Here is a 12,939-nt window from a genome sequence, read left to right as displayed (position 1 = left end):
AATAATTTCCTGATAGGATTGTCCAGGTTCTGTTTCATTAAAGTCTGTCTTTTCCTGCTGCTTGAGTGGACTTTGGAACAGATACTAGAAAAACTGAACATGCAAGCAAACAAAATTCTAAAAGCAAAGGTATTAAGAGCATAAGGAGAGCAACGAGTTAATATGATGGGAAAGTTGCACCTGGAGACATAAGAATGAAATATGTAGTTTTCTGAAAACTTATTTTCCTAATTTTTAAATAATTCTCTATAATTGGAACTTTTTTTTTAACAATTAAAATGGAAAACACCTTTAAAATCCTTATTTTTTTCAAAACTTATGATGTTGAATTTATGCGGTAAAATCAGTGGCCTTGTTCAACACAGGAAGGTCAAAACCACACTTTTTCTTGCCAGTTGAAGATTATGTCCTATTATTACAACCACAGTCTTTAGTAGAGTCTTACCTATATTGGAAAGTTGCACTTATTGAATTTGGTATGTGAGTAAGATTGGGTTTTGTTCTTTTTAAAGCAGCCTAGATACTTCTTGTCTAAGAGYTTCAGTTTTAATTACATTTTTAAATCAAAGCACAGGCAGGAACTCACTTTTTTAGCATAAATGCAAAGAATATGTTTCATCTGTATGGATGTGATGAAATCTATATAGAAAAACAAGGGAGTCTTTTCTGAGGATTGTGGAAAACTTAAAAGTCCCGAGTTACTATGTTAGAGCTGGTATGAAACTTTGGGCAACTTGATGGTAGTATTGTTTATGATATATTTATAATGTCACTATAAAGACATGATTTAGAAATGGCAAGTACGTCACTCAGCAAGAGATAACTGTTTGGGTCTGTTGTTCCGCTGTCACAGAGAAATAAAAAATGAACTTTACATTGAAATTACGTGCTATGAAATATTCCTGTCACAGAAACTAGATACTTTTTGTGCTTTTACTGTCGGTTTTCTTCAAGTACCAAAGTGCTAAAAAAGAACAGTTTAACTTTTGCTAGTACTGCAGTATTTATAAGAGTAAGTTAGCAGACTTTTTTTTTGTGTAGGGCAAAAATACAGATTATACAGCTACCACAGAGCAATCTGTGTTATTCTGAAAGCTAGGTAATGTGAAATTGCAATGGAATTGAAATACACTRAAAGTGTCCTTTTTTTTGTCTGAGTATAATTAATTTTCTAGTAGCCTCAAAGTGTTTTATTTGTTAGAGGCAAAATTATGAATGTGATGTTAAAAAAACTATGATTTTAAATTTTATTTTGTTTTCTTTTAGTGTCTTAATGAGATCCTGGAATCTGCTGATGCACCTCTGGAAGTCACAGATGGATTTATCCAATCAATTTCTTTATCTGTTCCGTGGGGGTCTTTGTTGCAGGATAACTGTGCATTAGAAGTAAAAGGATTAGAGATGGTCTTCAGGCCAAGACCAAGGCTTGGTAGGCTTATTTTCTGATTTTATAAAAGGAGTCTTTACAGTTTTTCAGTCAAAAGTCTACCCTTGCTTTAGCAATTCTTAGCCTTATTTAAAATGTCATTTAGTTCCCATACATTAATAGTTGAGAATTAATAAAAAAAAGAAAATGTCAGGTGTTTGTTGATTGTTAGCTCAATTAATTGTTGCTCTGTTAAATAGCTTAAAATGCTTAAAATCCTACATTTGTATGTCTGTAAGCTGTTTCAGACCTATAGAAATGGAAGTGTGAGAAGGAATTTTTGTTAGGTCATGTTTTTGGGTGTTGTTTGCACAGTGCTATGAGGCAGCATTGGTAGCTGGCTGTAGAGTGGCAGCCGGACAATGCCATAGTGTAAGACTGGGAGGGGGGTTTTGGGAGGTTCTGGCTTCCTTTAGCTACTTTGGGCGAAAAGATGCATCTTCTTGTATATTTGGGGAACAACAAATGCAATTTAATTACTATCACAGTCTGAAATAATGACTTTGAAGTACTCTAAATACCTACGAATGCTGGGAAGGTTGCCTGAGTTCTTCTAGCTTGTCTGTATGCAGATATGTATTACTGATCTAGTTTAGATTGTCTTGGTGATAAATTTTTACTCGTCATCAAACTGGAATACCTAGAGCATTTTTAGTTGTGCAAATTGTTTGAGTATCTGAAGGATTTTAGTTTGGTTTCCTTCTTGTAGTGTAGAGAAGACTGAAGAMAACATTTTTTAAACATGTCATAAAGAAGAAAAAAATGCATAAAACCTGTTTCTCATCTTCTGCAAGTTACCTTAAATCACCTATTTGCTTACATGTACTCTACATTTCATCCTTAGTTGTTTAACTGGAATTAAGTTTTGAGCTATCTTACTGTCTGATGTAAGATTGTTGCTGTGAAAGAATTCTAGTAACTTTAACTTCTTCACTTGCATCCAATTAATTCTTTGAACAACGCTTTATAATAGAACAAATAGTGTAGAAAAAGCCTACGGTGCTGGTTGTATCACACATCTATAGCCACACAGATGTTTCCAGATCTGAATGCTTAACTGAAGTGTTTTGCCTGTTTAACACATTTGTATTTGTGCTGGTTTTAGTTTTGTCTGCCTATACTACAGTGTGACAGATGAATTAGATTAACTTTTCTAATCCATAGTTTTATAGTGTTTGCTCACAATGGCCTTGGCATCAGCTAATAGGAATGCACTGGCAATTAACTTAATTTGGCTGATGAAAACCTTGTTCAGCTTAATACCTGCTGTACCCTTGGATTTTATTATATTTTACTTATATAAGGTCTTTGTTAGGCATTTAAAACACRTTTTAATATGTTAAGATAACATGTTAAACCTTGCTTAGTATTTCTCCATGTAGGATGTGTTTCAAATGTAGTAAGAAATCTTGAAATAATTCTCAAAAATAGTGTTGCCTTGAAAGGCCAGTTTTTAATAATGACACAGACACGGTTAAGGGGATAAAAAGGATTTTACCTCGGTATTTGGGATCCCAGGTGCACAACTTGATGGCAGAATGCACACCCGTGTACAGCACGGATACAAGTTTTATAGGTTTCAGGAATTAGCATACCTATCTAGGATTCCCCAATAAGAAACTTAACAAATGCAGTAATGTCCCCCTATTCTAATGAATCCCCCACCCCCGCCCCCCCCCAGATGAGGCCAGAGCCCAGTTTACACAAGATGTTCTGGACAGAAGGCTTCACCCAAGGCTGGAGCCTCGGGTTTAAGATAGCACAGGGTACACTGACTCCTTCCTTGGGATGTTTGGTCTCTCTGCCCAGCAAAGCGCCTAAACTAAGCTGGAATATCAAGCTTCAGGAATTACAAGCATGTGGGCTAAGGGGTACAGGCGGATACATAAGGGGTACAGAAGTGTAAAGGGAAAAGCAAAAATCATCAGGCATCATAGGACTTACTTCATTTTGCCAATTATGCCTGGAAAAACATAACAATAAAAGAATGCCAAAAAAGATTTAATTGCTTAAATTACTTAAATCACTGCTGAAAATTTATTACACTGTTGATTACCTGGTTTCATCTTGTTTCTACTGAGTTTTCAAATATCTTAAAATACTTCTACTGAGTTTTCAAATATCAGAATCTTATCAATGCAGTCTAAATAGATTAAAAGAATTTTAAAGTAGGAAAGTCTGTAAGGAGATAGTGTAACTAAATTTAAGTATGACTTTTTACTAAGCTGTTGAAACTCTTTTCTGGGTGTGCCAAATGTACTGCTCTATTTCGTTTTTATAGTTTCCTAATGCTTATAGTTAAATTTATTCAAGTTTGTTTTACTCCACAGCATCTGGTTCTGAGCCTATGTATTGGTCAAGTTTTATGACCAGTAGTATGCAGCTTGCAAAAGAATGTCTTAGCCAAAAATTGACAGATGAACAAGGAGAAGGGTCACAGCCTTTTGAAGGACTTGAGAAGTTTGCAGAAACTATAGAAACAGGTATGAATCAATTATTGAGATCTGAATTAACACTTGAGATTAATTTGGTTTGTGTTGTGTCTCAGTTTTACAAAATGGCATCTGAATTGCTGTAATTTATCTGACAAATTTTCACATGCTAGCATTGCTGTAAAATTTAAAGAGGAAGGCAGGASAATTGATCTTGCTTTTGTAGTGGGGGAAAAAAGCCCTTTATGTACTAAAACATTTGTATAGTTCCCTCAGTGGACAGATTGAACTCTTTCAGGAGAAGTTGGTGTTTGTTTTCATCAGAATAAATCCAACTAAATCCGTGCCTGAGGGACTGATGACATATCTTGGTTTTGGAGATGGCAGTGTAATTCGTCAATAGCTAATCGTGATGCTGTTGAAGGAGAAATGGAGAATGTTTTTTCAAATGTTTTTATGCAAAGCTGAGCTATTATGTTGATGTTCTGCACATCTCCATAATCACGCCATGTTGACAGAAGTATTTCAGAAACTTTTTGCTGGAGGTGGTTTTTCTGAGTGGAAGAAACTAAGGGCCTAGGACCACATTATGTGATGAAGAGCCTAGTGCTGACATGTGTGAGCTAAGAGAAATGTTTGAAGTCCCATCTAGAGATGGAATTACTCGGTCCAAGCAGTGTGTTGCTGCAGCAATGTTTAATAGTTCAGACATGGTGCAGTGAAGGTGTTACTTTCTTTGAGGGTCATCCACACTGAGCTACAGAAAAACTTGGTTTGAGCTGTCACTTGCTCAAATATCTGAGCTGTGAAGAGTGTTTGTATGCTATGGATGTGCATATTGGTGATTTAATGAGTTTATTTTGTCTCTCGAAGTCTTGTTACCTTATTAAACTCTATTATTTCTACTGAAAATAAATATTGAGAACTTAAACAAAATGAAAGACCATGTGATATGGTTACAAAAGTTAYTGTTCAGTAATTTAACTTAATTGCCTTAATTGCATTTTTTTTGTTTTCTCTTTTAAGTTCTAAGAAGAGTGAAAGTTACCTTTTTAGATACTGTGTTACGAATAGAACATGTGCCGGAAAACTCTAAAAGTGGAACTGCACTTGAAATTAGAGTTGAAAGGTAAWTTTTTTTGCAAAAATCTGTGGATTTTTTTTTCCTAAGGCACTTTTTGCCATTTGCTGTAAAATACATTTTACTCATGCACACATATTCTGAGTATACAGTTAGACACTAGCTCTTGAGCATCTCTKTTATAATGCCAGTAAGCGTTTTCTTCGCTCAAATTCCACTTAGCATGTTTGTGCTAAAGTTATTTAACCATCAAATTAGAAGAATTCTGTTTTCTTCCCAATATATGTTGTCATCAAATTCTACAGTTAATGAATAACGTTTCTCAGACATTCAACACCCTTGTATATTGYTGGCAAATCAGGCTATCTATTCAACTTAGTAAAGAGAACAGACTCTTTTGAGTAAGAACTTTAAATCTTTTTAGAAAAAAGGTACAGTCCTGAAAAAAAAACCCAGACCCTGAAAGATTTTAGCTCCTRTGAGCTTGCAAAAGAGTCCATGTGAATTCTGTAATTGCTTTGAACCTGAATACTGTTCATGGTCTTAATGTAGATTATTTTCAACCTATTGGAGAGTGTTATACTTTATTTCAAGGTACTAAGATCAGTATCAAAATTGCTAATGAAATATATTTATTTTAAACATTTATAAGCTTCAGKTTATTGTGTTCTTTTGTATGTTTACACTGGAAGCATCTCTCAGTTTTCCTGTGGTGTCCCATAGAAAAGTTAAGATTTCCACCCATTCCCAGAGAGTGATGGGTTTTCCTTTTATGGCACAGTGAACAGCACTGTAAATAGTACAAAGAGGGAGACTATGTACAGGTCCATAGGCTAAAAGGCCMGATAGAAGTTATAATGTGCAGGCACCCACTGTCTTTATTTTCCTTTCTTTTGCCTCCCAGAACTATGTACTGTGATGAAACTGCAGATGAGTGCTCTGGAATTAATGTACACCAGCCTACAGCTTTTGCTCACAAATTACTGCAGCTCTCAGGTGTCTCTTTCTTCTGGGATGAGTTTCCTGCATCAGCAAAGTCCTCCCCAGTGTGTTCAGCTACACAGCTGGTAAAAATAAATACATTATATAAGGATGTAAATTGATGAAAGAATAGGTTGTTACACTAATATATTAAATTAATTCTGAAGGATACAGGAGTTGAACTTAYACTTGAATCTATGTTTGGTGTGTTTTATTATCAGTTCTTGTTGATTTTGAGGAGGGGGAGGGAAGTGGAGACTTTAGGACTAAATAAAATTTAGAATGTATTGTACTGGAATCTGGTTGCAACTTTAAGAATTAGCAATTTAAGACCCTGAAATTCACTGTTCTTTGGAAACTTGCTCTTCATTTTTCAAATGCTTCACATTCTATGTGCCTTGTTTTTTTCACAGTTATCAGTGCATGTTTTTAATGCCATTATAAAATTTATAGTTTGTAAAATAATTATTTATGTGTTAGACGTATTTGAAATGCTTGTAGTTTGGGATTTTTTCTTAAGAAATGGGACACATTCTTATTCCTTTGTATGTAACTTTTTAAGGCAACTGAACCAAAGCTTTCACCTAGCTGGAATCCAAAAATCATTTATGAGCCACATCCACAATTAACAAGAAACTTGCCAGAAATTACTCCTTCTGACCCTGTACAGATCTGTAAGCTGATTGGTAGAATGGACTTGAGCTTAACATTAAAGCAAAATGAAGTACTTCCTGGAGCTAAGGTTAGTCAYGTTTGCCTGGTCTTTAATTAAATGAATAGTTACGTAGAATTTTTTTTTCTGGTACTTATGCAAAAGATGTAATATTCTCAAGGGAATAGAATTGTCTTAGTTTTTATGTAGGTCCTTTACATTCTAAACAAATAAATTTGTCTAAAAAGACATATTTATGGTAGCCAGACCAGAGGGGCACACTGAAATCTGGTAAATGAGAATTCCTGTATGTTAGAGAGAGACTGAATTTAAGTGTTCGAAAAACAAGTCAATGTGGCACTTTGATACGGTGTAGTGGGCATGCTGGTATTCAGTTCAAGGTTGGTCTTGATGATCTTGGAAGTCTTTTCCAACCTTAATGATTCACTGATTCTGTTCCATGAATTTATGTATTGGATATACTTCCAAGAAAGTTATTTTATTTACATAAAACTCCTGATGCTATCCATTTATTCTTTTTTCTTGTAGCACTATGACTGATTTSTGTACATATGTATGGAATGTTTAAATGGTTGTTGATTAAAATCACTTTGGTTTTAAAAGGGTATAATTTACTACAACAATTACAAGTTAACTGTAAATGATTAATTTGACTGCTGCATTGCAGCATCATAAAATTCACACAAACATTCAAACTTCTGAATTTTTACATTGAAATCTATAATAAATAAAATAATAATACCATATTTAAATGCTACTAGCAAAATGAATATTTAATTTGACTTTTACATAAAAATACAGGTAGCAAAGCAGTTGAAAATAAGCCCCTGTTTTTTCAGAAAAAGTGAGTATATATGTAAAGTTGTGTAATATATTCCCCTTGTCTCCAGTTTTTAAATTGGCTGTTGACCTGTCTTGTATATTATACCATATTTTATAGAAAGTGTAAAGTTTCTATTGCAGCAGAGAAGGGATTTTTTTATATCCAGCAATTCCTAGTCAATCTTTAACTGTTCTTGTTTATTCRGTGGAGAAGAGTCCTTGAAAAGTAAAATAACATGTTCCTTGAAGTGAAGTGGGAAAATACTGCCTAAAAAAATATAAACAGTGAATGCAATTAACACCCTTAAATTTACTGATATCCACATGTTGCTGAAAATTTTCCATTTTTGTATCATTAGAAGTGTTTTTAATACAGCTGGAAGAAAAATGCCAAGGGCAGAACTGAGTGTAATTTTTGTTTTATGGGAGATGTTCAATATAATAGAATGCAGAGCAGTGATCTCTGCAAGTTGAGGCTGAGTATAAGCACAACACAGTTGTTAGGTTAAATAACAGCAATGGCTGAACTAGTGAATGGATGTAATACTACATGGCAAAACTGAAGAAGGACCTAGGTTTTGATTTATCAGGAAGGGTTCATGCTGATTGAATGGAACATAGATACAATGTATTGTTATAGTGCTTAGTCTAGCTTTTTTTTTTCTGGAAACTGAATTATGTTACAATAGACCTTTCAAGCATGTAAACTACAAAGTGCATTGTATAACTTCATACTTCATTTACTTAAAACTCTTTCCAAAAGTTGGAAAAATAGTAGGGAGCAGTATACGAAATGAAATTTATTTTCCCTACAGTTAAATATTTCTGTTAAGGTCTTTATGAGCAAAGCAACTCATAGCAGTATGTGAATTTATTTGTCTGTATACTGAACAGAAGACTTTAATAGTTTCAAGGTCTATTTCAGAAGGTGCTGACTTGAATATCTTATAAAACTAACTTTGTGTTGATTACTTTAGGAATTATTAAAGAAAAAACAACAATTAACACATAAATGGAAATCTTGATTTTTTTTCTGTTGAGATTGTGTATTTATCTTAAGCTAATAGTCAGTGACACATCTGTGTTTATCCTGTCAAACTATCCATTGGAAGAAACACAAAATTAATTTTCTAGTTGTTACGTAGAAGACGAAGATACTGCTGGAATGACTATTCTTTCCAGCATAAAAATCTGTTATCAAAATAATTGATTCAAGCTGTGTAAAGAACAATTCTTTGAGCGGYCTTAACAGTGGTTTTTCGTTTTTCTTTGTAGTTGGATATAGATGGACAAATAGACTCTGTACATCTGTTTCTCTCACCAAGGCAGGTTCATCTTCTGTTGGACATGGTAGCAGCCATTGCTGGACCAGGCAAGTGAACATTCTGTGAAAGTTAAATATGTATTACAAAAAACAAAAAAAAACCAAAACTTCGCAAGATAAAGAAGTTTCCTTAGTTGAAAAAAATGGTGGTTGATAGTACATTATTATGAGTCAGACGGTACCTTTTTGTCTGTATTTATGAATAATTAAGAGCAGTGTTCCAACTACTATAGTAGAAGTATGAGTGTTTTGGTTTGTTCCCCTCATCTGTTTTATCTAACGGTATTTTTTAGGGTAGATAGTAGGTGCATCTAATACTGATAWACTGGATGWGTTCATTGTTTTTGGAAAACTGGGRAAGCATTACAYACAGTTCCCCATGTGTGTTATCGTAAAACCTGAAATTTTAATAATTCTTTCATAGTAAAACCTTTAAGAGATTGTGGCCCTAGTCCCTAGAGCTGACTGAGAAGAAATGTATGTATGCATATTATAGACTAACACACTGCCTGTATAATCTTGAAATATTTTTTCATCAGACTTTAAGTTAATGAATGCTAGGGACAGAGTAATCCGTTCTGAGCAAGTAAAACCTTCAAACCAACAAAATGCACAAAGCCACACATCTGATACATAAGAGACATATATATAAATACAGATGCATATATATACAACCAGGACTAATTTTCAGATTAATTTTTGAATTTTTTTAGGGATACTGTTAAGGAAATTACAGTAAGATTTCTGTWATTTTTTTGAATCCAGAGAGTCTAAGCAGGATAGAATTGTCAAATAAAGATAGGAAGAACCGGCCAATGCAACAGGAGGATGAGTATCGGATTCAGATGGAGTTGAAACGTTATTTAAGGAAAGAGTCTTTATCTGCAGGAGCATCATCTGAACAAAGTTTCTATGAGACTGAGAGTGCCAGAACGCCTTCTAGTCGTGGCAAGTATAAAAGATGATGCAACATAGCAACGTAACCTGTTAAGATTGTTTAAATTGATTGTTCATCTTTTAATCTTACCAACTTAGGTATTAAAATAACTTTGACATAAAGTAATCATATGCCATTATATATAATATATGTATATAACTGTAAAGTTCAGTRAAGATTAACTGCTAGTTTAGGTAGCAGGCTAGACTAGTTTCAGTGTTTCATTGAAACTGTTCAGTTTATGTTAATGTGCAGCATGCTAAACACACATACAGTGTGACATTTTTTCCAATGCTTGGTTGAGGAAATTACATCTAAAATAATAGTTGTGTTTATCTGATATTTTTTWATGAATACATTTTTGCTAATTWTTTTTAATGTGAAAATATGACTTGTCAAAATAATGTTTGATTTTATAGAAATTATGCCAACTTGAATATGAAAATGAGATATTCAACTGTTTTAATATTTGTGAGGTTTTTTCCTTTTGATTTTTATTTTTATTTAAATCCTTCTCCATAGACACAACTAGTCTCATGTCAAGAAAACTTGGAACTTCTGTAAATGATGTATTTAGYTGGTTATTCTAACTAGCAGTTAGATTTCTGGACTTAAGAATACATTTCCATTAGAAGTAAAGTTATTTTTTAAATTAGAAAATAACTCTTTCTTGTCTGTGTTTTTTATTAGAAGAAGAAGTTTTCTTCTCAATGGCTGAAATGGACATGTCTCACAGCCTTTCTTCCCTACCACCTCTTGGAGACCCTCCAACCATGGATCTGGACTTGTCTTTARCCAGTACATACACAACTACACCAGCAGGATCTCCATTGAGCACTACAGTGGTATTGTATTAACTGCATTTGAAATCTTCTAGAAATCAACACTTTTGCCTGGAACTGTTTCATAACTGCTGCATTTTTTACAATGTCAGGAACTGTTGCAAAATTTTAGAACATTGAAATGTTGTAAAATTGAAATGTTTAGAGCTGATAATTTTCATTTTCTGTTATGGAAATGGTATTGGAATTATTCTCAGTTATTTGGCTACTAATCTAGGAAATGTGTTTTCAAATGCCTTGAAGCTTATATAGGATGATTTGTGATTTATTTTCTTCTTAATTACTGYATCTTTGCCACCTGGTTTTCTTATAATATAGACTACACAGGCAATGACAGTAAAAATTACAAAATGTTGTATTACATTTTTCCTCCAACAATATAAAATCTATGCTGTTGTTATCACCATCTTGATCAAATCTGTTGTGTAGCTCATGTTTTCCTTAATGAGAGCCATGAAGAATAGTTGTACTTTTTACAGAGGAACAAGACAACATATGGTTATGGGGAGTGCAACTTCAGCTTTAAAAATATATAGGTGTAGATGCTCATGGAATTAAAAAGCGTGTCCCAAAGTAAAACTTATCTACCTTAATAAGTTGGGCGCTAATTCTTCCATGAAATGACATGCTGTTGATTGTTTATGCATGTTGGAGTTTTTTATTCACTTACCTTATTATTTGTGTTTGATCTAATGTCTAACAATCCTTGCAAATTTAAGGTCATAYATATTTTTTTTAGCTGCAACCCACTTGGGGTGATTTTCTTGATCGTAATAAACAAGAATTACAGCCTCCAAGAGGTTCTTCTCTAACAGCCAATATGGTTCACCAGACTTCCTTAAGAAGGACATGTAAGTAACAACAGATTGATAATTCTCCCAGATAATTATGAAAATGAGTTGTTGTGCAGCAACTTGGTAAAAAGAAATAAAAATCAAAAGTAAGATGATTTTATAAATGTGATATTGCTGAAAAATTACGTGAACTTAATTTTGTATTTCAGCTATTCCATCCAGATCTGTTTCTGTGGATGAATCCAGACCTGAGCTACTTTTTAGACTGGCAGTTGGAACTTTCTCAGTGTCTGTACTTCATATTGACCCTTTACCCCCACCTGAAAGTTCACTGAAYCTTAACCCATTGACACCAATGGCTCGGGATTTCTTTGCCCGAATAGAAAAGATTGAGCCAGTTAAGTTTTCAACAGAAGATTTTCTGTCCTTCCGAGAAGTATTTGCAGAAGCTTGTTCTCATGATCACCTTAGGTATAACTTTGCTTATTAATAAATATAATTAACAAAAATATATTTTAAGTAAATTCGAGTAAAGTAAGTTTATTTCCATAGGAATTGTGTCATTTAATATTTGAATTGCATTAGATTTCTTTATTAATTTCAGAATAGTCTTGAATTTGGACATCTATTGTCCAAGACTTCTTTTGTTTTTAAAATTAAAACAGAAGAAGACAAGAGAATAAATATTAAAATCAAGTAGATTTTTAGTAGATGAATTAAGTTAGGTGCAATTTATATGATAAGTCTAGAGAGTCAAGTAAGTAAATTATTTCTTTAGAAACAGCTGTGTTTTACAGGACTTTTTTATTCCAATGCAGTGATTACTGCTAGAAGGAGCTTAAGGCTTTAATTAGTGCAAAATTTTATATCAGTAGGGATAAAGCCTAAGTGTGAACAAGATAATAAAGTCAGGCAACAGTTTTTTGCAGAAATTTTTACCATCCCAGTACCGTGTATGAAGTAAAACATTTAAGGGTGTATGTACCTTTTCTTAYCTTATGTATATGATTTAGGCTTTATAAGACATTTTACTTTTTCATTGTCATATCTAAGGATGTTAGTKTTATGTGGATTGCATCTCAGGTTAGATGTCTAAAATGTTCTTTACAAGTTTCTCTTTGCTGACCATTGTTCAAATTGTAACATGAGCTCCATTGTCTCTGTTGCTAAATCAGTTATAATTAGATATTTTCATATTTTTTGAGAAATTATGATACCTTTAATGATATTAAAAAGATTGTAGTGATCTTTTTCTGGCATATTTAAATATTGASTTTTCATCATTGTTTCTGTTTTGTGCTACTTTTAATAATTCATAATTTTAATAATTCAGGTTTCTAGGTACTGGCATTAAAGTGTCTTATGAGCAAAGACAAAGGACTGCCTCTCGAAGTTTTAGTACTGACTTATCCATTGGAGATATGGAGTTCCTTGAATGCCTTTTTTCTACTGACTCTCATTCCATGCAGCCTCACTACACAGAGGTATGTAAAAAGTAAAGGGATTTTATAAAAAAGAAATGTTAATTGTATAACTGAAGAATGCTACATTTTGAAATAGTTGTAATTTAAATGTTTCTTAATATTTTGTATTCAGAAAAAAAATAAACATAAAAATAAACATTTTT

At 33.2% G+C, this 12,939-nt stretch overlaps 1 protein-coding gene across 1 annotated transcript in view; it reads left to right on the top strand.

Annotated features, from left to right (window-relative positions):
• The window catches only part of ATG2B (autophagy related 2B), a 46,464-nt gene that overhangs the window by 2,410 nt on the left and 31,115 nt on the right, over positions 1-12,939 (top strand). The window contains exons 2-12 of the mRNA XM_057371896.1: positions 1,267-1,429; positions 3,757-3,909; positions 4,885-4,987; positions 5,844-6,006; positions 6,483-6,662; positions 8,691-8,787; positions 9,505-9,687; positions 10,367-10,521; positions 11,258-11,369; positions 11,522-11,783; positions 12,646-12,796. Coding sequence (XP_057227879.1) covers positions 1,267-1,429; positions 3,757-3,909; positions 4,885-4,987; positions 5,844-6,006; positions 6,483-6,662; positions 8,691-8,787; positions 9,505-9,687; positions 10,367-10,521; positions 11,258-11,369; positions 11,522-11,783; positions 12,646-12,796 — 1,722 coding nt within the window. The remainder of the gene's footprint in view (positions 1-1,266; positions 1,430-3,756; positions 3,910-4,884; positions 4,988-5,843; positions 6,007-6,482; positions 6,663-8,690; positions 8,788-9,504; positions 9,688-10,366; positions 10,522-11,257; positions 11,370-11,521; positions 11,784-12,645; positions 12,797-12,939) is intronic.

This window comes from Malurus melanocephalus, unplaced genomic scaffold, assembly GCF_030028575.1.
Source record: "Malurus melanocephalus ecotype Western Australia unplaced genomic scaffold, MMel_1.1 scaffold_161, whole genome shotgun sequence".
Classification (NCBI taxonomy): Eukaryota; Metazoa; Chordata; class Aves; order Passeriformes; family Maluridae; genus Malurus; species Malurus melanocephalus.
This window is presented reverse-complemented; position numbering and strand designations above follow the sequence as displayed.